Raw genomic sequence first — 24653 nt, 5'->3', positions numbered from 1 at the left:
CATTTTGGAGGAATATTGAGGCCACAAACTTCAAAACACCGAAAATACCTTTCTATGGCGGCTAAATGAAGGCGTGGACCTATACCAACAAAATTCTTTGCGAAAGTTTTATACTCCAAATGAAGACTAAATACCAAATTTCAGCCATTTCGGTGGAATATTGAGGCCACAACTTTCAAAATACCAAAAATCGGGAAGTACCGTTCTATGGGGGCTATATGAAGGCGTGGACCTATACCGACAAAATTCAGGGGGGGAATGTTTTACACACCCAGCGAAGACTAAATACCAATTTCAGTCATTTCGGAGGAATATTGAGGCCACTACCTTAAAAATACCGAAAATCGGGAGGTACCGTTCTATGGGGGCTATATGAATGGGTTGACCTAAACCAACGAAACTCTGAGGGAAAGTTTTATACCCCCAACGAAGACTAAGTACTAAATGTCAGTCATTTCGGTGTGATAATGAAACTAAAACCTTAAAAATACCGAAAATCGTGTTGTACCGTTATATGGGGGCTATATCAAAACGTGGACCGATAGAGCCCATTTGCAATACCAAACATCCTAAGAGTGTTAGAAACGTCTATACCAAATTACATAGCTATAGCTTAAAAATTGAGAGTTGTATTTTGAGTTCAACAGACGGACGGACGGACAGACGGACATGGTTATATCGACTTAAAATTTTACCCTGATAAAGAATATGTATACTTTAGCTTTGTTCCCGTACTTTTTAATAGTAAAACTCGTAAAAGAGTGAAAGAGAAATAAATTGATCTCACACAAAAGTTTTTTAAAAAAGTTCGGGAACGCAAACATGGAAAAAAACGTCAAAAAAGCTGGAACAAATGTCAAAGTCGGAGTACCAGCCAATCAGACGCCGGCAACCATGTTATTATTTTTTTCTCGCTCAAATTTGTCGAGTAAAAAGTTTTAAAAGAGAGCGTCATTCAGCGCCATTTTTGTTTAAAGAGAAGTGAAAATTTTACAATTTTTTTGTGTACTGGAACGGGTTTTCGAGTAAAATGTGTAAAAGTCGTAAAAATTTTTAAAACTTTTCAGTTCTGGAACACAGCTTTTATAGGGTCTCCGATGAATAAATGATAAATTTAATTATACCCTCCATATTATGGTGGAGGGTATAAAAAAGTGAGCGCGGTAAAATTTTCTTTCCATAGAAGTCGGGTTATGACAGCATTTGATTTTTATTCATAAAGATATGGAGTTTTTTTTAAAATATGGCAAAGGGAAGTACCCCCCCCCCCTTTTGAAATTCATGAAAATATTCATACTATTTCCACCACAGGCCATCCCTGCACATTTGCAGGAAAATCGGTTCAGTAGTTTTGTAGATGTAACATATTTAAAAAAGTGGGCATGGTTTTTGGGTCCTAAAAAAGTAGGTAAGGTCGGAGACACAACCGCAATTGTCTCGCAAATTAATTTCGTAATTATTTTAAATATAGCTTTTTTAAAAAAGGGGAAAATATAGAGGAAATACCCCGCCCCCTCCGAAACTAAATTTGTAGCCTATTTTCAACGGGGGCCATCCCAGTATATTCCATGGCAATTTCAGGAAAATCGGTTCAGTCGTTTTTGTATGTATAAAAGATTAAAATTTAAAAATGTGGGCGTGGTGAAATTTTCTTTGAATATAAACCTAAGTTGGGTTATGACGAACATTTCCAAAAAAAAAAAAAAAAGAATTATCAAAATCGGTCCAGCCATTCTCAACTAATGCCATTACCAACGAACATTTGAGTTTTATTTATATACATAGATATAAAAAAACAACATACCATTTTTAAAGAAATAGGGTATAGGGGAAGTAACCCGCCCCTTCCGAAATTCAACAAAATATGTAGCATAAATTTCACCGGGGACCATCCCTGTACATTCCATGACAATTTCAGGAAAATCAGTTCAGTAGTTTTTGTAGAAAATATTAAAATTGAAAAAAGTAGGCGTGGTCAAATTTTCATTTGCATAAAAACCTAAGTTGGGTTATTAAAAAAAAGAATTATCCAAATCGTCATTACCAACGAACGACATTTGATTTTTATTTACATAGATTATCTGAGGGCATTTCATTTAGAATCGAATGTACATTAGGGTTATTAATTTTTGAAATTTTTTCTCCAAAAAGGATTTCCTGTAGTGAGAATGAATGAACTTTTGCTTATTAATGCTAAGAATAACATTAATTTGATTTTATTATATAAAAGGTTCCGAACAAACCACATCGAAAAAAAATTTTTTTGAAAAAATTCTATGAAGTGAAAAAAATTTTTTCTCAAAAAATTATTCCCTGTTGCACGAATGAATGGCCTTTTGCCTATTAATGACTAAAATAACTTTTATTCCATTTAAATTCAAAAAAAAGGTCCCGCACAAACCACTTTTAATTTTTATGTTATATGACATAAGGTTATACATAATATAAAATTATATATATGTTATAATACGATGATAAAATTAGTTAGAAATAAACGGTTATGTCATTTTGGTTATGTCGTGTGTCCCTATACCTTGTTTTCAGTTAAATATCAGCTTAAAGCGACTTCAAAAAATTTTCAAAAGTTCTGAAAAATAAAAAACTTTAAAAGCTTTTTGTGCGGAAGCTTTTTTCATACAATCACATTCTAATTAAGATTTTATGCAATCTTAGGTAAAAACTCGTCAAAATATTATACAGGAATACGAGGTTGTAAAAAAGTCATAACCCTAATATACATATCCCACTTCACTGAAAATTAGTCTCGAGAATCCTTTTAATTTATGGTTCTCTATTTCACCGCATTTAATCCCAAGAATTCTTTGTTCTTATAGATGGCGCCCAACGTCTGTGACACTGACATTTAGTTTTAAAAATTCACCAGCCTTATGTATATAGGTCCTGAAGTCATCCTTCTTATATATGGCGCCCAACGTTTCTACCACTTTTTTTTTTTGAATCCATTCTCCTGGTTCGTTAAGTTTTGTAGTTCTATGTTATTAATGGTGTTGGGCCAGAATATCCTGCATATGATCCAAGAGCATTTCTTTGTGAATGCCTCTAGCTTTTGCGTGTTTCATTACGGTATTCCAGGCGCTGGACTCTTGTTCTGTGAAAATTTGAAATGAAAAATATTTTCGTTTCACATTTTCCTAGAAACAGAATATATATTAAGTTTGGTTTTCCGGGATATATGTATAAGCGGTTTTCCATACAACTTACAGTCGTCCGTATGCTGCTCTCACTTTATTTAGTCTAAACATATCGTCCATAAATCTAAATATATCCGTATTTATTGTCCCATGAGTGACAGGTTTTTGCAACCTCAACGGTGATGTTGCCTGATCTAGGAATCGAACTCATTGCACAGGTGTAATAGGAAAAAGGGTTACTAATTTTTGATAGTAATATTTTTACCTAATCTGTGCCTCGGAAAGGTTTATATGTGGCGCCCAACGTCTCTTATACTGTAATACATCATCCTTACATTTGATGCCCGAAGTTTCTGAAAGTATAGATGAGCTTTGAAATTCGTCCTCGAAAATCCATTACTCAAAGTCTCTCTCTATAGGACTGAAAATTCATCCTCAGTATATGTCACAGTAAGTTAGTCTCGGGAATTCACCTTTTTAATTGATGGCTACCTTTGTCTATGTCACCGCATTTAATACCGAGAATCCCTTCTTGTTATAGATGGCGCCCAACGTCTGTGATACTCAAATTTAGTCTTAAAAATCATTGCCGTTATGTACATATATTGCACCCGAAGTCATCCTTCTTATATATGGCGCCTAACGTCCTTATCACTGAAATTTTGTCTCGTGAATCCATCCTCCTTGTAGATGGTGCCCAAGGTCTCTGGCATATATATGGAACTTAACGTCGTGCTTATTAAATAAGGCGCCCAATGTGTCTGTCACCGAAATTAAGTCTAGAGATTTAATCCTCCTTAAATATTACACCCAATGTCTCGGCAACTGAAATAATGCCTTAAAATTTAGTCTCGAGAATCCATCCACCTTCTGGATGGTGCCCAACGTTTGTGACCCCGAAATGTAGTCCTCAAAATGTATAGTTTTTATATGTGGCGACCAACTTCATCTTCTTTAGACGTTGGGGGACTGTGGCACTGAAATTTAGTCATGGCCCAATTTATTTTTTTTAACTTTCGAGAGCTTTGGAGAATCAAATTATAGCTTTGTAATAGATACCATAAGATTTGGGTGCCACCATAAGATTTGGTGCAATGGTATGTACACTAGGGTTATGACTTTTTGACCTTTTTTTCTCAAAAATTATTTCCTGTAGCGAGAATTAATGAACTTTTACCTATTACAGTATTTTTTGCTTACCTGCACAATCAAAAACTGCACGACTTCTCGTGCAGCAATCCGAAAAATGCAGGAAGCTTAAATTCGCTTACCTGCCCAACAAGGCCGATATCTTCAATATTACTTACGTGCATATGATGTGCTGCTATAAGCAATGTTGAAATAATAAAGTGAGAGACATTTCAAGTTCGGGAGAGAAAACGTTACAATTTTTTACAATTCATTATATTTTCTTGTGTTGTATTTGTTTTGCACACTTCTTATCAATACAAAATCAGAGTGGTTGAATTTTATCCTTGTTTAGAGTTCGCAAAAAATTTAAAATTTTTTCTTGTGCAGATATATGTAAATTTTACAACCAAATTGAAGTAAAATCACCAAAATTTTGATGCAGCTATGCCGAAAATGCAGCTATTGAATGTGCACTAAAACATAATATCTTGAGCGGAATCTAGAGAATAGTTGCCTATAAACAGATTTTTGGTCAGGTAACGCCAAAATGCAGCTATGAATGATGCAGGTAACCAGAAATTACTGTAATACCAAAAACAAGTAAAAAAAGTATCTGTCGGCTTTGCCGACAGAGATATACCCTCAGCCTGTGTGGATTGAAATACTTTTTTTTCCAAAAAAAAGAAATGTATGGGCGTATGAACCGACAGAAATATGGATTGGATTAAAGCTAAAAAAAATTTGCGGGGGATATCGATAGATAGTGCTTTTGTACCATTCTAGCCTACGAAAAGCATAATATCGGGCCAATAGGGAAACCTTCAGTAAAAATATCCAAAGGATTCTCGAACAGACCCTCAACTACAAAAATGTGTTGAACATTTGTATGAGTGGTACCCCAAGTATTGGACCGATAGGGCCCAAATTTGAACATAAACTAAGCTTGGACAAAAAATTTCGAGATCGAAAATTTGAACCAAATCGGTTGCTACGTTTGTGAGATATTGCGCTTATCATTTTAGCAAATATTTTCAAACATTTGTGGGAGAGGTACCGGAATCAGTGGACCTATAAGCACTCCCATCGAATTTCATCTAATATTCGAAGAAATATTACGATATCCAAAGTGTGAACGAACGCAGTTCGAGCTCTACATATGGTGCCACTCCTCCTTTCGAGCTGTTTTATCAAGAAGTGTGGACTTGCCCCTGAAAAACGTTTACTGTCGTAATTAAGACAGAGAATGCAAGATGCGCAACAAAAATCAAAGTGATTCGAGAACAGGTCTTTAAGTGAATTTATCAAAAATTTTGTGTGGGAGGTACCCGAAGGACTGAACAAAACAAATATAGTCCATATTCGAACCTGATCTATATCTGGTAAATGTATTAGGATGTGTAAAGTATGGATCAAATCGGTTACTCCCTTCAAGAGTTATCGTGCGCACAATTTTTCCGAACATTTTTGAACTTTTTTGGGGGAGGTACCTGAAGGTGTGCACCGATATGGCTTATCTTCGAACTTAAACTAAGTTTGCACAAAATATTACAAAGGTCACATTTTGGACCGACTCAGTAGATCCGTTCGAGAGTTATCTTGCGCTCCAACCACTACACGCGGTGTCATAGGGGTTTTTTGCACCTTTCAGGCTATTTTCTCAGGAAGTATGGACTTGCCCCAGATGAAACTTGTACCGTCGTATGGGGGACAGTGAATACAAGACGTTACAACAAAAACCAAGGCGATTCGAGAGCAGGTCCTAAACTGAACTTTTCCGAAATTTTGTGTGGGAGGTACTCGAAGGAGTTTACCGATTGAGTCCATATTGGAAACTCATCTAAGTCTGGCAGACATTTCACGATTTGCAAAGTATGGACCAAATCGGTTACTCCCTTCAAGAGTTATCGTACGTACTAATTTTCCGAACATTTTCGAACTTTTGTGGGGGAGGTACCGGAAGGAGTGGACCGATATAACCCATCTTCGAACTTAAACTAAGTTTGGACAAAATATTACGAAGGCCAAATTTTGGACCGAATCGACAGATCCGTTCGAGGGTTATAGGGTTTTTTTTTGCACCTTTAAGGCTAGTTTCTCAGGAAGTGTTGACTTGCCAATGATGAAACTTGTACCGTCGTATGAGGGGCAGTGAATACAAGTTGCTACAACAAAAATCAAAGCGATTCGACAGCAGGTCCTAAACTGAACTTTTCCGAAATTTTGTGTGGGAGGTACCCGAAGGAGTGGACCATATTTGAACCTCATATTACTCTGGTAGAAAGTTTACGCTATACAAAGTATGGACCAAATCGGTCACTCCCTTCAAGATTTATCGTACGCACAAACTTTCCGAACATTTTCGAACTTTTGTGGGGGAGGTACCGGAAGGAGTGGACCGATGTAGCTCATCTTCGAACTTAAACTAAGTTTGGGCAAAATATTACGAACGCCAAAATTTGAACCGAATCGGTTCATCCGTTCGAGAGTTATCGTGCGCTCCAGCCAGCAGGACAGACAGACAGACGGACGGACGGACATGGCTAGATCGACTCCAAATTGTCTGAAACACATTTCGTCCAAACATACTTGGGGTCTAAAACCATTATTTCCATGAGGCACATTTTCATCGTATCAATGTGTATACATATACCCTCCTTAGCCTAAAGGCTGAGGGTATAAAAACAAAATAACATGTTTTTAATTTGCTGACCTCAAGCCAAACCAAAACGTAGAGAAAATTTCAGTCCAAAGGTCAACTATAACCATACAACAAAAATATTTTCGTTGTTCCCTTATCTTTAAGTTTGCTAAAAAGGTCAAAACAAAATTAGAATTGGTTTCCGAGATATAGCAATATTTCGCAATTTTTAGATGAGGACATAAAATCTTAGCTTGATCTGACAAAGCAATACCCAAATAGTGTTTTTGTCGTTTGGGTCTATACTTTCATAAAATCGTCTTTAGAAGTTGTTTGCACAGGACTACCTTAAAAATGTTGGACAGTGTTATAACGAGTGATTTTTTAAGAACTAGAGGAAAGTTTTTCAAAAAAAAAAAAAAAAAAAAACACATAAAATTCAGAAAAATGCATGAAATCTTTATTTGAATCGATAGTACGGTCCATATAATTTAATGTTTGAAGATTATTTCATGCAAATGTTGACCGTGACTGCGCCTCAAATGGTCCATCCGCTTAGTCCAATTTTGGCATACTCTTTCTAACATTTCGGCCGGTATCTCGTGAATAAATGCATCAATGTTGTCTTCCAATGCGTTAATTGAAGCGGGCATGTGTGTATAGACATGAGCTTTAACATGGCCCCACAAAAAATAGTCTACAGGCGTTAATTCGCACGATCTAGGCGGCCAATTGACCGGTCCCGAACGTGAAATTAAATGTTCACCGAACTCGCCTCTCAATAAGTCCATTGTTACGCGTGCTGTGTGGCATGTGGCACCGTCGTGTTGAAACCACATATCATGCAAGTCAAGCTCTTACATTTTGGGCAAAAAAAAAGTTGAATATCATCTCACGGTAGCGCTCACCATTCATAGTTACATTACGATTCGCATCATCTTTGAAGAAGTACGGTCCAATGATGCAACCAGCCCATGAACCGCCCCAAACTGTGACTTTTTCTGGATGCATTGGTATCTCTTGCAATGCTTCTGGCTAATCTTTAACCCCAAAATCGACAATTCTGCTTATTAACGTACCCATTGAGCCAAAAATGAGCTTCGTCGCTGAACACAATTTTTCGATAAAAAAGTGGATCTTCGGCCCACTTTCCAAGAGCCCATTCACCAAAATTTGCAAGCGTTGTTCGTTTGTAAGACGATTCATTGTTAAATTATAGACCAAACTGAAGATGTTTGACGGTGAAACAAAACACGAAACGTGCGTCAGCTGTTCAAACCAGTGTTGCCAAAAAGATAATAGATAAAAAATCACTCGTTACTACGTTGATTATAGGGAAAAAAATTCAAGTGAATTTGCCAAATATAGCAGATTTTTAGCAGTTTTTGACGCAAACAAATTCATTTTACGTCATTATTTACCAGCAAATTTGTCTAAAATAGAATAACAAAATTTTGCTGAAGCCATGGATTAGCTTTAAGATATATTCCACGCAAAACCCTTCATACATTTTGTCCAATAGACATTTTTTCATGCACGTCCATTAAGTGTAATGCCTCGAATATGATATACGAGTATATTCATTACGGAATGCGTATTTAATAGTGGAATGATATGACATGAAGAAGTAATTCAGATTTCATTAGAGTATAGGTCCAAACACAAAATTTGAAAACATTTCTTAAAAAACGTATTAATGAAGCACATTTTCTGAATAGAAACTTCAGAAAAAGTAAGTTTTCATATAAGTTGTCATTTCATTTGAAATCTCCATTCAAAAAAAAAAAAACAAATTATGTGAAAAAGAAAATATGTAATAATTTTTTACAATAGCTTAACAAATTTTGTTCGACCAAACCATTTCGGGGGGGCATTACAAATAGAATTTTTCGATTTACATATAGAATAATTCGAATTACAAATGGAATAATTCGAATAACAAATAGAATAATTCGAATTACAAGGAAATTAATTCGAATTACAAATGGAATTCTCGAATTACAAATGTAATGTTGCGAATTACAAATAGAATTCTCCAATTACAATTTAAATGTGCAAGACGCTCAATGCTGTTGTCCCACAATGCAGCTGAGATCTCAAGAATTTTCACTACAATTGTCCTCACAGAATTTTCCTACAAATTAGTTCAATATTCAGGTCAATTAAGATGAGAGAGGAATAAAGATAAGTGTTGGACATTGTCATCGTAAAGGTAATGGCTTTGCATTTTCCACTTTCCAATCTCAAAACTAACCTCAAAATGTTCCCTTAATGAGTCGAGGAGGTCGATGTCGTGAAAATCGTATTTAAACAATACATGCAAACTGAGAAAATAAGAAAAAAGTAATCCCATCACGATCCCGTATCCCGATTTTGCTTTTTATAACCGACACCCCTTCCAGAGAAGTTTTCCATAGGCGAAATACTAGAAACTGAGCCTAGCATATAGCTGAGGGGATTTATTCAACGCCGAAAAATTAGCTACTTTTTTATCAGGAAACCACTGTCCATCCTTCTGTGATCGGTGCTGAAAATATTTACAAAAACCCATCAAACATCTACCCTAAATTTTCAAAATTAACTTATTTTTAACATATCCTCCCATGGCCAATTCCCTGCCAATATTTAATTGGAAATTTATTGGCCTCTGCCCTCCTGCAAAAAAATAACAAAAATATAAATTTTAAATTTTAATACAATTTCAATATACGTATATATTGTTTTTTTTTTTTTTTGGATTTTGCAAAATTAAAATGTAAAATATTTATTTGTTGTTTTGTTGGCGGATTTTTATCGTTTGTTTATTTACTAAACCGCCCAAAAACGACGGATTGTCCGGGCAACCAACAGTGAATAACTTGTTTCGTAGAAACGAATTTTGCATTAAATTTGAATAATTTATGTTCTAAACAAATGAAAAACCAAGTGCACTCACTACCAGTGGGCCGGACTGAATAACTGAATGACTGGCTGGCTGGCAGACTGCTGCGACCGACCTTTTTCTGAGTGCGTGTGTGTGGTCCACGAAAGTTAGGTTGTTTTTTTTTAACAAACAACAAAAATTATTTTTAAAATATTGCAATTTTTGTTTCTACATTTACATACACTATTTTGTTGTTGTTGGTGTTATTGGTTGCAGCCACATGTAAATTCTGAACAATTATTGTTGGTTGCATGCCGTTCATTCAATATTTACTACTGAGACCCGATTACCTTGAAACACTTTCAGACTCTTTGGAAATGAAATTGAAATGGAATTTCAAGAGGAATGAATGAAATGGATTTGAATAAAATCAGAAATTTGAAATTAAGGGCAATTTGTGGTCAAGATGGTTACATTAGAGAGTAGGGAATTCTAGGAGATTACAACAGATTCATCTAATTTAATTTAATTTATTTAATTTTATTGTTTTATCCAAAATTTTTATTTATCCAAAACTCTTTCAATTTAATAAATTCCTTTTACTTTTGCTTTTCATTTCAGTTCCTTCCTTCTCTTATTTACTTTCAACAACCAGCATCGACATAGCTATCAATCTCCTTCAATTCGAATATCATCGACAGTATCATCATGTCTTCTGCAGAAGCCAAACGTGCCTCATTTGCACGTCGTGCCGAAAGTCTTGTGGAGAGGGTGAGAATAATGAAGACCATATATGAGGTATCAAATGACCAAGTTTTTCTTAAATTTCCTTTATGAAGCGAATGCCGAATTTAATTTGATTGCCAGAACCACAAATTGCTGCCGAGTTGAATACAGCTTCTTTAGTTTTGGTATACAATGGCTTTTTCAAATAGCAAAAACAAATCATAGGAAACCTTTGGCTGTTTTGCTTTCTATACAATTTTGATAAAAAAAAACTTGCACTCAATGCTTTTTATGGGGCCACCACATAACTTTCACTATTGAATTACACATTTCACAAGCAAATACGATTGTAGTAGGGCAGTTTTCTAAAAAGCAAACAAAAAGCTTCAATAAAGAAAACCTTATTCAGCCAAGCTGAATAGCAATTTACCTACCGAAAACCCTATTTAAACAGGCTGGATAGAAGTTTTCTATAGGAAAACTTCAATTCAGCCAGGCTGAATAGAGGTTTTCATGGGAAAACTTTAATTCAGCCAGGCTGAATAGAGGTTTTCATGGGAAAACTTCAATTCAGCCAGGCCGAATAGAGGTTTTCTATAGGAAAACTTCAATTCAGCCAGGCTGAATAGAGGTTTTCTATAGGAAAAATTCAATTCAGCCAGGCTGAATAGAGGTTTACATAGGAAAACTTCAATTCAGCCAGGCTGAATAGAGGTTTTCTATAGGAAAACTTCAATTCAGCCAGGCTGAATAGAGGTTTTCTATAGGAAAACTTCAATTCAGCCAGGCTGAATAGAGGTTTTCTATAAGAAAACTTCAATTCAGCCAGGCTGAATAGAGGTTTTCTATAGGAAAACTTCAATTCAGCCAGGCTGAATAGAGGTTTTCTATAGGAAAACTTCAATTCAGCCAGGCTGAATAGAGGTTTTCTATAGGAAAACTTCAATTCAGCCAGGCTGAATAGAGGTTTTCTATAGGAAAACTTCAATTCAGCCAGGCTGAATAGAGGTTTTCTATAAGAAAACTTCAATTCAGCCAGGCTGAATAGAGGTTTTCTATAGGAAAACTTCAATTCAGCCAGGCTGAATAGAGGTTTTCTATAGGAAAACTTCAATTCAGCCAGGCTGAACAGAAGTATTCCTAACGAAAACCTTATTCAGCCAGGCTGAATAGAAGTTTTCCCAACGAAAACCATATTCAGCCAGGCTAAATAGAAGTTTTCCTAACGAAAATTTTATTCAGCCAGACTAAAAAGAAGTTTTCCTAACGAAAACCTTATTCAGCCAGGCTAAATAGAAGTTTTCCTAACGAAAATTTTATTCAGTCAGGCTAAATAGAAGTTTTCCCAACGAAAACCTTATTCAGCCAGGCTGAATAGAAGTTTTCCCAGCGAAAACCTTATTCAGCCAGGCTGAATAGAAGTTTTCCTAACGAAAACCATATTCAGCCAGGCTAAATAGAAGTTTTCCTAACGAAAACCTTATTCAGCCAGGCTAAATAGAAGTTTTCCTAACGAAAACCTTTTTCAGCCAGGCTGAATAGAAGTTTTCCTAACGATAACCTTATTCAGCCAGGCTGAATAGAAGTTTTCCCAACGAATACCTTATTCAGCCAGGCTGAATAGAAGTTTTCCCAACGAAAACCTTATTCAGCCAGGCTGAATAGAAGTTTTCCCAACGAAAACCTTATTCAGCCAAGCTGAATAAAATTTTTCCTAACGAAAACCTTATTCAGCCAAGCTGAATAGAAGTTTTCCTAACGAAAACTTTATTCAGCCAGGCTGAATAGAAGTTTTCCTAACGAAAACCTTATTCAGCCAAGCTGATTAGAAGTTTTCCCAACGAAAACCTTATTCAGCAAGGCTGAATAGAAGTTTTCCTAACGAAAACCTTATTCAGCCAGGCTTAATAGAAGTTTTCCTAACGAAAATCTTATTCAGCCAAGCTGAATAAAAGTTTTCCTAACGAAAACCTTACTCAGCCAAGCTGAATAAAAGTTTTCCTAACGAAAACCTTATTCAGCCAAGCTGAATAAAAGTTTTCCTAACGAAAACCTTATTCAGCCAAGCTGAATAAAAGTTTTCCTAACGAAAACTTTATTCAGCCAGGCTGAATAGAAGTTTTCCTAACGAAAACCTTATTCAGCCATGCTGAATAGAGGTTTTCCTAACGAAAACCTTATTCAGCCATGCTGAATAGAAGTTTTCCTAACGAAAACCTTATTCAGCCAGGAGGTTTTCCTAACGAAAACCTTATTCAGCCAGGCTTAATAGAAGTTTTCCTAACGAAAACCTTATTCAGCCAAGCTGAATAAAAGTTTTCCTAACGAAAACCTTACTCAGCCAAGCTGAATAAAAGTTTTCCTAACGAAAACCTTATTCAGCCAAGCTGAATAAAAGTTTTCCTAACGAAAACTTTATTCAGCCAGGCTGAATAGAAGTTTTCCTAACGAAAACCTTATTCAGCCAGGCTGAATAGAAGTTTTCCTAACGAAAACCTTATTCAGCCAGGCTGAATAGAAGTTTTCCTAACGAAAACCTTATTCAGCCAAGCTGAATAAGAGTTTTCCTAACGAAAACTTTATTCAGCCAGGCTGAATAAAAGTTTTCCTAACGAAAACCTTACTCAGCCAAGCTGAATAAAAGTTTTCCTAACGAAAACCTTTTTCAGCCAGGCTGAATAGAAGTTTTCCTAACGATAACCTTATTCAGCCAGGCTGAATAGAAGTTTTCCTAACGAAAACCCTATTCAGCCAGGCTGAATAGAAGTTTTCCTAACGAAAACCCTATTCAGCCAGGCTGAATAGAAGTTTTCCTAACGAAAACCCTATTCAGCCAGGCTGAATAGAAGTTTTCCTAACGAAAACCCTATTCAGCCAGGCTGAATAGAAGTTTTCCTAAAGAAAACCCTATTCAGCCAGGCTGAATAGAAGTTTTCCTAACGAAAACCCTATTCAGCCAGGCTGAATAGAAGTTTTCCTAACGAAAACCTTATTCAGCCAGGCTGAATAGAAGTTTTCCTAACGAAAACCTTATTCAGCCAGGCTGAATAGAAGTTTTCCTAACGAAAACCTTATTCAGCCAGGCTGAATAGAAGTTTTCCTAACGAAAACCTTATTCAGCCAGGCTGAATAGAAGTTTTCCTAACGAAAACCTTATTCAGCCAGGCTGAATAGAAGTTTTCCTAACGAAAACCTTTTTCAGCCAGGCTGAATAGAAGTTTTCCTAACGATAATAAGGTTTTCATTGGGAAAACTTCTATTCAGCCAAGCTGAATAAGGTTTTGTTTAGGAAAACTTTTATTCAGCCTTGCTGAATAAGGTTTTTGTTGGGAAAACTTCTATTCAGCCTGGCTGAATTAGGTTTTCTTTGGGAAAACTTCTATTCAGCCTGGCTGAATTAGGTTTTCTTTGGGAAAACTTCTATTCAGCCTGGCTGAATTAGGTTTTCTTTGGGAAAACTTCTATTCAGCCTGGCTGAATTAGGTTTTCTTTGGGAAAACTTCTATTCAGCCTGGCTGAATTAGGTTTTCTTTGGGAAAACTTCTATTCAGCCTGGCTGAATTAGGTTTTCTTTGGGAAAACTTCTATTCAGCCTGGCTGAATTAGGTTTTCTTTGGGAAAACTTCTATTCAGCCTGGCTGAATAAGGTTTTCTTTAGGAAAACTTCTATTCAGCCAACCTGAATAAGGTGTTCTTTAGGAAGACTTCTATTCAGCCGGGCTGAATAAGGTTTTCTTTGGGAAAACTTCTATTCAGCCTGGCTGAATAAGGTTTTCTTTGGGAAAACTTCTATTCAGCCCGGCTGAATAAGGTTTTCTTTGGGAAAACTTCTATTCAGCCTGGCTGAATAAGGTTTTCTTTGGGAAAACTTCTATTCAGCCAAGCTGAATAAGGTTTTGTTTAGGAAAACTTTTATTCAGCCTGGCTGAATTAGGTTTTCTTTGGGAAAACTTCTATTCAGCCTGGCTGAATAAGGTTTTCGTTGGAAAAACTTCTATTCAGCCTGATTGAATAAGTTTTTCGTTAGGAAAACTTCTATTCAGCCTGGCTGAATAAGTTTTTCGTTAGGAAAACTTCTATTCAGCCTGGCTGAATAAGTTTTTCGTTAGGAAAACTTCTATTCAGCCTGGCTGAATAAGTTTTTCGTTAGGAAAACTTCTATTCAGCCTGGCTGAATAAGTTTTTCGTTAGGAAAACTTCTATTCAGCCTGGCTGAATAAGTTTTTCGTTAGGAAAACTTCTATTCAGCCTGGCTGAATAAGTTTTTCGTTAGGAAAACTTCTATTCAGCCTGGCTGAATAAGTTTTTCGTTAGGAAAACTTCTATTCAGCCTGGCTGAATAAGTTTTTCGTTAGGAAAACTTCTATTCAGCCTGGCTGAATAAGTTTTTCGTTAGGAAAACTTCTATTCAACCTGGCTGAATAAGTTTTTCGTTAGGAAAACTTCTATTCAGCCTGGCTGAATAAGTTTTTCGTTAGGAAAACTTCTATTCAGCCTGGCTGAATAAGTTTTTCGTTAGGAAAACTTCTATTCAGCCTGGCTGAATAAGTTTTTCGTTAGGAAAACTTCTATTCAGCCTGGCTGAATAAGTTTTTCGTTAGGAAAACTTCTATTCAGCCTGGCTGAATAAGTTTTTCGTTAGGAAAACTTCTATTCAGCCTGGCTGAATTAGTTTTTCGTTAGGAAAACTTCTATTCAGCCTGGCTGAATAAGTTTTTCGTTAGGAAAACTTCTATTCAGCCTGGCTGAATAAGTTTTTCGTTAGGAAAACTTCTATTCAGCCTGGCTGAATAAGTTTTTCGTTAGGAAAACTTCTATTCAGCCTGGCTGAATAAGTTTTTCGTTAGGAAAACTTCTATTCAGCCTGGCTGAATAAGGTTTTCGTTGGGAAAACTTCTATTCAGCCTGGCTGAATAAGGTTTTCGTTAGGAAAACTTCTTTTCAGCCTGGCTGAATAAGGTTTTCTTTGGGAAAAATTCTATTCTAATGTGTTTTTTTAAGAAATCTTCTAATCAGCCTGGCTGAGTTGCTGATTTCTTACGGAAACATGAATTGAATGGATGGAAAACCTATTGAAACAATCGGGGGTATCATGAATGAAATTTCCCCGTGAGTTTTGTCTTTCCGCCGTTGCAACTTAAGAGTGAAAAAATTCACGGGGAATTGCCGTTCATGATAACCCCCAATATGTAATCGGCTTCCCTCTGTGACCTTATCTCGTATTTTGTTGATTTTTATTATAATTTCTCCTCGCCCAATGTAAAATGTTTATTAATTGAACTCATAAACCTGAATACGACGACATTCAGTCTTCATTGTTATTTAAGTACCGTTACAACTACAGTTGCGGGCTGGCACAAGTTTGTTTCTTTTAAATTAATAAAAGGGGCAATATCAGTTGTGACATAGTCACTTGAGAAGAAGAAGAAGACAACGAATGCAAATGACAAATAATGCAGATATTGCACTTATTGCCAATTTAAAAGATCCTTACTCAATAAACCATTTGTGAGATGGAGCGACATGGGGGGCCACGGGACTAACAATGAGAAGAATGAATGAACAAAACAATAACAAATCATTTAATCAAATGGCCACATAACCCCATCATACAACAACAATGCATGATAAGCTTTGTTCCCCCGTTATAAGAAAACAATAACAGCAACAACAACGACTACCGTTATTTTTGAAATAAGAACAAAACAATAACAATGCCCCATAGCCAATACATGTGAAGGCATGATTAGTCAGTTGATGGCTGGGGTGGGTGGGTGCTGCTGCTGTTATCACTGTGAGAGGAGGTGGTAAAGTGGGAGAGTGCAAGAGAACAAGCAATATTACTTAGGCCGTCATCAGACCATCTGCTTTTTCAGATGTATGACATCAGCTGTTCTGTAGTATTAGTATACCCAAAGTGACAAGATACATGTGAAAAAGCAGATGGTCTGATGGCCGCCTTAGTGGAGGTCAAGTTCATTGAGAGGTCGTCGATAAGTTATTGTTTTCTATTAATATTTATGGTTATTACACACCAGAGAGTGTGTGTGTGTGTGAGGGTTTGTGTGCCTGGTGGGGTGTGTTTCTCCCAGAAATGTTATTTATTTTCTAATATTTTTTCTTTCTAATTGAGAAGTTCCTTATTTGGCCGTTCAACGAGATGATAAGGGGTGATATGGATTAAAGTGGGTGGGTGTGTTTGGTTTTGCTTGCATTGTGTAGTTGTTCTTGTTGTTTGGTTGGTTGGCACATGCATTCATTTATCATACAAATAATAAGTTGTGCGTTGGTAATTGAAGTCCATGTCTGTTTATTTTTAACTCGCACATTATGTAGACAGACAGACGCAGCAACGAAAAATGGGACAATCAACTGCAACAAGTTTTGTTCTGCGTAAAAGTTTTGCTTGCATGTGGTTGTAGTACAATGTGCGTGTTTTTTCACGAAAGAAAAAAATGCATTAAAATAAAACTGTCTGTAGTGCAGTTGCCATGTTATAACAACTTAGTAGGGGGCATATTCCATTTAAAAAAGGAAATCTCCAATGAAGAACTCCATTCAACGGGCTGAATTGCAACAAAGTTGAAGACTAAGTGTCATTCGAATCATTAAACCGTTCCTGTGTAGGCTTTGGGAAACATTTACATACCTCATAAACCCTAAAAAAAAAAACAAATGACTTATTTTAACATGACTAGGTGACAGACAGCCAGTGTCTGCTGGTCTGTTTGCCTAACATAAAGTCATTTGCCTTTGTGTGGTCATTGGATGATATCTTTTTGACAAACAATAAAATTATTGCAATATTTAATGAAATTTAAATACATTTTTGGCATTGTTCCAAAATAACAAAAAAAAAAAACACACAAATTACTTTGCGACAATATTTTGTTGCAAGCAGGGCGGCAATTGCATTTTTGTCGACAAATAAAAGCGAAATATTTATTAAAAAAAAAAAAAAAAACATCTGAGAAATATGTGGGAGTTTATGACACGGGGGCCAAGATAATCAAGAGATAAGGTGACACAAGGGGTTATCAACCTAGATAATATTTATACGCCATCATTCAAAATCTTCTTGTACATGGGTTGTCTCTAAAACCAAAAAGACCAAATTGTTTGTGTTTAGATTAGCCAAAATAATTTGGGAAATACCTAAAATGTGACAGGTGGCGGTACAAAAGAGTCCCACAAAAAGCAATAAAATATTATGTTTAAAAAGCACACCGTTTTTAATGCGCAATAATAACAACAACAAACAAACAATTCAATAGCTTGAGCATGGTAAATAAGTAAACAAAAGCAGAAAAAATAAACACAAGTGAAAAAATATTTTTTTAAGCTGAATTGAAATTTTCCTACGGAAGACACTATTCAGCCATGCTGAATATCAATTTTCGGCAGATTTCCTATGGAAACCTTTATTCTGCCAGGCTGAATTGCAGAACTCCTATGGAAATCTCTATTCAGCCAGGCTGAATTGCAGATTTCAAATGGAAACCTTTATTCAGCCAGGCTGAATTGGAGATTTCCCATGGAAAACTTTATTCAGCCAAGCTGAATTGGAGATGTCCTAGGGAAACCTTTATTCAGCCAGGCTGAGTTAAAGATTTCCTATGGAAATCTCTATTCAGCCCGGCTGAATTAAAGATTTCCTATGGAAATCTCTATTCTGCCATGCTGAATTAAAGATTTCCTATGGAAATCTCTATTCAGCAAGGCTGAATTAAAGATTTCCTATGGAAATCTCTATTCAGCCAGGCTGAATTAAAGATTTCCTATGGAAATCTCTATTCAGCCAGGCTGAATTAAAGATTTCCTATGGAAATCTCTATTCAGCCAGGCTGAATTAAAGATTTCCTATGGAAATCTCTATTCAGCCAGGCTGAATTAAAGATTTCCTATGGAAATCTCTATTCAGCCAGGCTGAATTAAAGATTTCCTATGGAAATCTCTATTCAGCCAGGCTGAATTAAAGATTTCCTATGGAAATCTCTATTCAGCCAGGCTGAATTAAAGATTTCCTATGGAAATCTCTATTCAGCCAGGCTGAATTAAAGATTTCCTATGGAAATCTCTATTCAGCCAGGCTGAATTAAAGATTTCCTATGGAAATCTCTATTCAGCCAGGCTGAATTAAAGATTTCCTATGGAAATCTCTATTCAGCCAGGCTGAATTAAAGATTTCCTATGGAAATCTCTATTCAGCCAGGCTGAATTAAAGATTTCCTATGGAAATCTCTATTCAGCCAGGCTGAATTAAAGATTCCCTATGGAAATCTCTATTCAGCCAGGCTGAATTAAAGATTCCCTATGGAAATCTCTATTCAGCCAGGCTGAATTAAAGATTCCCTATGGAAATCTCTATTCAGCCAGGCTGAATTAAAGATTCCCTATGGAAATCTCTATTCAGCCAGGCTGAATTAAAGATTCCCTATGGAAATCTCTATTCAGCCAGGCTGAATTAAAGATTCCCTATGGAAATCTCTATTCAGCCAGGCTGAATTAAAGATTCCCTATGGAAATCTCTATTCAGCCAGGCTGAATTACAGATTTCCTATGGAAACCTCTATTCAGCCAGGCTGACTAAAAGATTTCCTATGGAACTCTATATTCAGCCAGGCTGACTAAAATATTTCCTATGGAAATCTCTATTCAGCCAGGCTGAATTAAATAAAGATTTCCTATGGAAATCTCTATTCAGCCAGGCTGAATTAAAGATTTTTATGGAAATCTCTATTCAGCCAGGCTGAATTAAAGATTTCCTATGGAAATCTCTATTCAGCCAGGCTGAATTAAATAAAGATTTCCTATATAAATCTCTATTCAGCCAGGCTGAATTAAATAAAGATTTCCTATGGAAATCTCTATTCAGCCAGGCTGAATTAAATAAAGATTTCCTATGGAAATCTCTATTCAGCCAGGCTGAATTAAATAAAGGTTTCCTAGGGAAACCTTTATTCAGCCAGGCTGAATTAAAGATTTCCTATGGAAATCTCTATTCAGCCAGGCTGCATTAAAGATTTCCTATGGAAATCTCTATTCAGCCAGGCTGAATTAAATAAAGATTTCCTATGGAAATCTCTATTCAGCCAGGCTGAATTAAATAAAGATTTCCTATGGAAATCTCTATTCAGCCAGGCTGAATTAAATAAAGATTTCCTATGGAAATCTCTATTTAGCCAGGCTGAATTAAATAAAGATTTCCTATGGAAATCTCTATTCAGCCAGGCTGAATTAAAGATTTCCTATGGAAATCTCTATTCAGCCAGGCTGAATTAAAGATTTCCTATGGAAATCTCTATTCAGCCAGGCTGAATTAAAGATTTCCTATGGAAATCTCTATTCAGCCAGGCTGAATTAAAGATTTCCTATGGAAATCTCTATTCAGCCAGGCTGAATTAAAGATTTCCTATGGAAATCTCTATTCAGCCAGGCTGAATTAAAGATTTCCTATGGAAATCTCTATTCAGCCAGGCTGAATTAAAGATTTCCTATGGAATCTCTATTCAGCCAGGCTGAATTAAAGATTTCCTATGGAAATCTCTATTCAGCCAGGCTGAATTAAAGATTTCATATGGAAATCTCTATTCAGCCAGGCTGAATTAAAGATTCCCTATGGAAATCTCTATTCAGCCAGGCTGAATTAAAGATTTCCTATGGAAATATCTATTCAGCCAGGCTGAATTAAAGATTTCCTATGGAATCTCTATTCAGCCAGGCTGAATTAAAGATTTCCTATGGAAATCTCTATTCAGCCAGGCTGAATTAAAGATTTCCTATGGAAATCTCTATTCAGCCAGGCTGAATTAAAGATTTCCTATGGAAATCTCTATTCAGCCAGGCTGAATTAAAGATTTCCTATGGAAATCTCTAGATCTCAGATTTCCTATGGAAACCTTTATTCAGCCAGGCTGAATTGCAGATTTCCTATGGAAACCTTTATTCAGCCAGGCTGAATTGCAGATTTCCTATGGAAACCTTTATTCAGCCAGGCTGAATTGCAGATTTCCTATGGAAACCTTTATTCAGCCAAGCTGAATTGCAGATTTCCTATGGAAACCTTTATTCAGCCAGGCTGAATTGCAGATTTCCTATGGAAACCTTTATTCAGCCATACTGAATTGAAGTTTATCTATGGAAACAATATGTATGTATGTATATATGATGCTAATTTTATTTTTTTTTTTATTTAGATCAAAAATTGGCAGGTTTTTAATGGAATATCGTGCTGTTTTCAAAAACAAACAAACATTAGTAATTCGATAAATATTTTAAAACAAATAAAAGTTGCCAAAACAATTTAATTATGATGTGTTTCACATTGCTCATCAATAGAAAATACTTTGATGGCGTCATACCACTACGTTATTAGGAGAGGGGGGGGGGGGGGGTCTCATATAGACTCAATTGAAACCACTTGTTGTTTCCCACAATTAGAAATAGACAGAAGAATTTTTATTATTGCTTCAAAAAATCTTCTTAGCCAATGTTTCCATCACCTCGTTGTGCGCATTTTTCAGAATTTAATTGAGTAATTACGTTTTGCACTCCCTTATAAAAATAATGCCAACAAAAGTTCGTTTTAGACTAAAATTGTTTATGTCTTCTTGTTCTTCTATCCACCTCACACTGAGAAATTTCAGCCTCCGATTATTTCATTTATTCATCTTAAAGCGCATTTATTTCATTGCTAATGGAGCGATTATTGTCACAGTTGTAAATTTTGTTGTTGTTATAATTTCATTCTTTTTTATTTTTATTTACTGTGAGCTATTTTTAGCTCCTACGCCGTATTGAGGCAGACACAGAATACGAACAAAAATTATAATCTGTAGATTTTCTGAATGCATTTTGTTGATTGAGTGACAGCAGTAATAATGCAAGTTGTTGGCGATGAGAGTGAAAGGAAAACACTGCAAAAATCATTACACTAGTCAACAGAAGTAATATTTCAACAATTTAGCCGGGCTGAATTTTGATTTCCATGGGAAATCTGCAATTCAGCCTGGCTATATAGAGATTTCCATAGGAAATCTTCAATTCAGCCTGGCTGAATAGAGATTTCCATAGGAAATCTTCAATTCAGCCTGGCTGAATAGAGATTTCCATAGAAAATCTTCAATTCAGCTTGGCTGAATAGAGATTTACATAGGAAATCTTCAATTCAGCCTGGCTGAATAGACATTTACATAGGAAATCTTCAATTCAGCCTGGTTGAACAGACATTTCCATAGGAAATCTTCAACTCAGCCTGGCTGAATAGAAATTTACATAGGAAATCTTCAATTCAGCCTGGCTGAATAGGGATTTTCATAGGAAATCTTCAATTCTGCCTGGCTGAATAGAGATTTCCAGAGGAAATCTTCAATTCAGCCTGGCTGAATAGAGATTTCCAGAGGAAATCTTCAATTCAGCCTGGCTGAATAGAGATTTCCAGAGGAAATCTTCAATTCAGCCTGGCTGAATAGAGATTTCCAGAGGAAATCTTCAATTCAGCCTGGCTGAATAGAGATTTCCAGAGGAAATCTTCAATTCAGCCTGGCTGAATAGAGATTTCCAGAGGAAATCTTCAATTCAGCCTGGCTGAATAGAGATTTCCAGAGGAAATCTTCAATTCAGCCTGGCTGAATAGAGATTTCCATAGGAAATCTTCAATTCAGCCTGGCTGAATAGAGATTTCCAGAGGAAATCTTCAATTCAGCCTGGCTGAATAGAGATTTCCATAGGAAATCTTCAATTCAGCCTGGCTGAATAGAGATTTCCATAGGAAATCTTCAATTCAGCCTGGCTGAATAGAGATTTCCATAGGCTTCAATTCAGCCTGGCTGAATAGAGATTTCCATAGGAAATCTTCAATTCAGCCTGGCTGAATAGAGATTTCCATAGGAAATCTTCAATTCAGCCTGGCTGAATAGAGATTTCCATAGGAAATCTTCAATTCAGTCTGGCTGAATAGAGATTTCCATAGGAAATCTTCAATTCAGCCTGGCTGAATAGAGATTTCCATAGGAAATCTTCAATTCAGCCTGGCTGAATAGAGATTTCCATAGGAAATCTTCAATTCAGCCTGGCTGAATAGAGATTTCCATAGGAAATCTTCAATTCAGCCTGGCTGAATAGAGATTTCCATAGGAAATCTTCAATTCAGCCTGGCTGAATAGAGATTTCCATAGGAAATCTTCAATTCAGCCTGGCTGAATAGAGATTTCCATAGGAAATCTTCAATTCAGCCTGGCTGAATAGAGATTTCCATAGGAAATCTTCAATTCAGCCTGTCTGAATAGAGATTTCCATAGGAAATCTTCAATTCAGCCTGTCTGAATAGAGATTTCCATAGGAAATCTTCAATTCAGCCTGGCTGAATAGAGATTTCCATAGGAAATCTTCAATTCAGCCTGGCTGAATAGAGATTTCCATAGGAAATCTTCAATTCAGCCTGGCTGAATAGAGATTTCCATAGGAAATCTTCAATTCAGCCTGGCTGAATAGAGATTTCCATAGGAAATCTTCAATTCAGCCTGGCTGAATAGAGATTTCCATAGGAAATCTTCAATTCAGCCTGGCTGAATAGAGATTTCCATAGGAAATCTTCAATTCAGCCTGGCTGAATAGAGATTTCCATAGGAAATCTTCAATTCAGCCTGGCTGAATAGAGATTTCCATAGGAAATCTTCAATTCAGCCTGGCTGAATAGAGATTTCCATAGGAAATCTTCAATTCAGCCTGGCTGAATAGAGATTTCCATAGGAAATCTTCAATTCAGCCTGGCTGAATAGAGATTTCCATAGGAAATCTTCAATTCAGCCTGGCTGAATAGAGATTTCCATAGGAAATCTTCAATTCAGCCTGGCTGAATAGAGATTTCCATAGGAAATCTTCAATTCAGCCTGGCTGAATAGAGATTTCCATAGGAAATCTTCAATTCAGCCTGGCTGAATAGAGATTTCCATAGGAAATCTTCAATTCAGCCTGGCTGAATAGAGATTTCCATAGGAAATCTTCAATTCAGCCTGGCTGAATAGAGATTTCCATAGGAAATCTTCAATAGAGTAGAGATTTCCATAGGAAATCTTCAATTCAGCCAGGCTGAATTGGGTTTTTCGTAGGAAAATTACAATTTAAAATTTAAAATTTTATATTTTTTCATTTTTTTTTTGTTAATATTAACTGCCATAAAACTTTATGTGGGGTCACTTAATATCGTCTGCTCAGTTAAATGTTGGTAGACAATTGAATTACATCGTTTGTAGGCAGTTTTTTCTTCATATCAATACCGTTGTTGTTGTTGTGACTGTCACAATTTGGCCAACGACATGTCCATAAATATTTGTTGGTCTGTCAAATTTGTGAACATAAAAAAATATCGTTGCTGTAATAGACAAGCAAACGAAGTGATTTTCTTTTTTTGTCATTACAAGAGACGAAGAGAGTGGGAAGAAGGAAAATCTAACCAACAATCCAATAACTTATCACAGCCATTACTGTGTCTGATTGTGGATATTTTTCCTGTTTGGTTGTTGTTATTTTTGTAAGCATTTTTGTTCATGTCTTCTTTGTGCTTTTGGGGAATATCTGTTTTTCTTGGCTGCATGTCAAAAAGGACATCCAAGCAAAATGTTGTGAAATGATCTGTAATTTGTTCGGCTTTAACAAAGCCGAAAAAAAAACATTTCAGCAGCAATGCTTAGCGGGTGATTGGTATTTAAAGCGTTTATGTGCGTGATTTGGTTTTGGTGCTGGTTTAATGAAATAAAATAGAAATTAAATGCTTTCCAAAGAAATAAGGGGAGAATGAGGTCTTCTCAGAAAAAATATCAAAAGAAGACCAACAAATCTTCTCCAAAATTACTACAAACTTTGGTTCAATGGCTTTTAAAGTTCACCTTCTTTCATTCACAACCACAAAGTGCATTGAAATTACCAATTCAGCAGCAGAGTTTTCCGATTTCAAGTTTTAAAAATATTATTTGTTTTTGTTGGAAAATTTAACAGGTTTTGTACTACGGATCCCCACACATACAAGATTATCTTTATTTGCCTGAATCAACCTAAAAACCACATAAATCCTTTTAAGCCATGTTGCCATTTGGCATGTGACTGCAGCATTCCTCCACCTCGCCTACAGCATTCCTCCTCCCCG

General features: G+C 36.1%; 2 protein-coding genes across 3 annotated transcripts in view; one reads left to right on the top strand and one right to left on the bottom strand.

The window, feature by feature from the left end:
* LOC141395846 (uncharacterized protein ZK1073.1) overlaps positions 1-24653 on the top strand; it is a 153175-nt gene that overhangs the window by 18577 nt on the left and 109945 nt on the right. The window contains exon 2 of one of the 2 annotated variants that reach the window (XM_073971626.1): positions 10406-10555. In XM_073971626.1, the coding sequence (XP_073827727.1) occupies positions 10493-10555 (63 nt within the window). In that variant the 5' untranslated portion in view covers positions 10406-10492. Of the gene's footprint in view, positions 1-10405; positions 10583-24653 lie in introns of both variants that reach the window. The other variant, XM_073971625.1, reaches the window with a different exon arrangement.
* Positions 7349-8122, bottom strand: LOC141390456 (uncharacterized). Its single transcript, XM_073963408.1, is given in 2 exon segments — positions 7349-7799; positions 7801-8122. Coding segments are annotated over 2 exon segments (519 nt in total). The 5' UTR covers positions 7933-8122; the 3' UTR covers positions 7349-7412.

The sequence above is a fragment of the Musca autumnalis genome, unplaced genomic scaffold, assembly GCF_047663935.1.
Source record: "Musca autumnalis isolate F117 unplaced genomic scaffold, ASM4766393v1 scaffold_1, whole genome shotgun sequence".
NCBI classification, from domain to species: Eukaryota; Metazoa; Arthropoda; class Insecta; order Diptera; family Muscidae; genus Musca; species Musca autumnalis.
The sequence above is the reverse complement of the archived record's forward strand: the minus strand, read 5'-3'. Positions and strand labels throughout refer to the sequence as shown.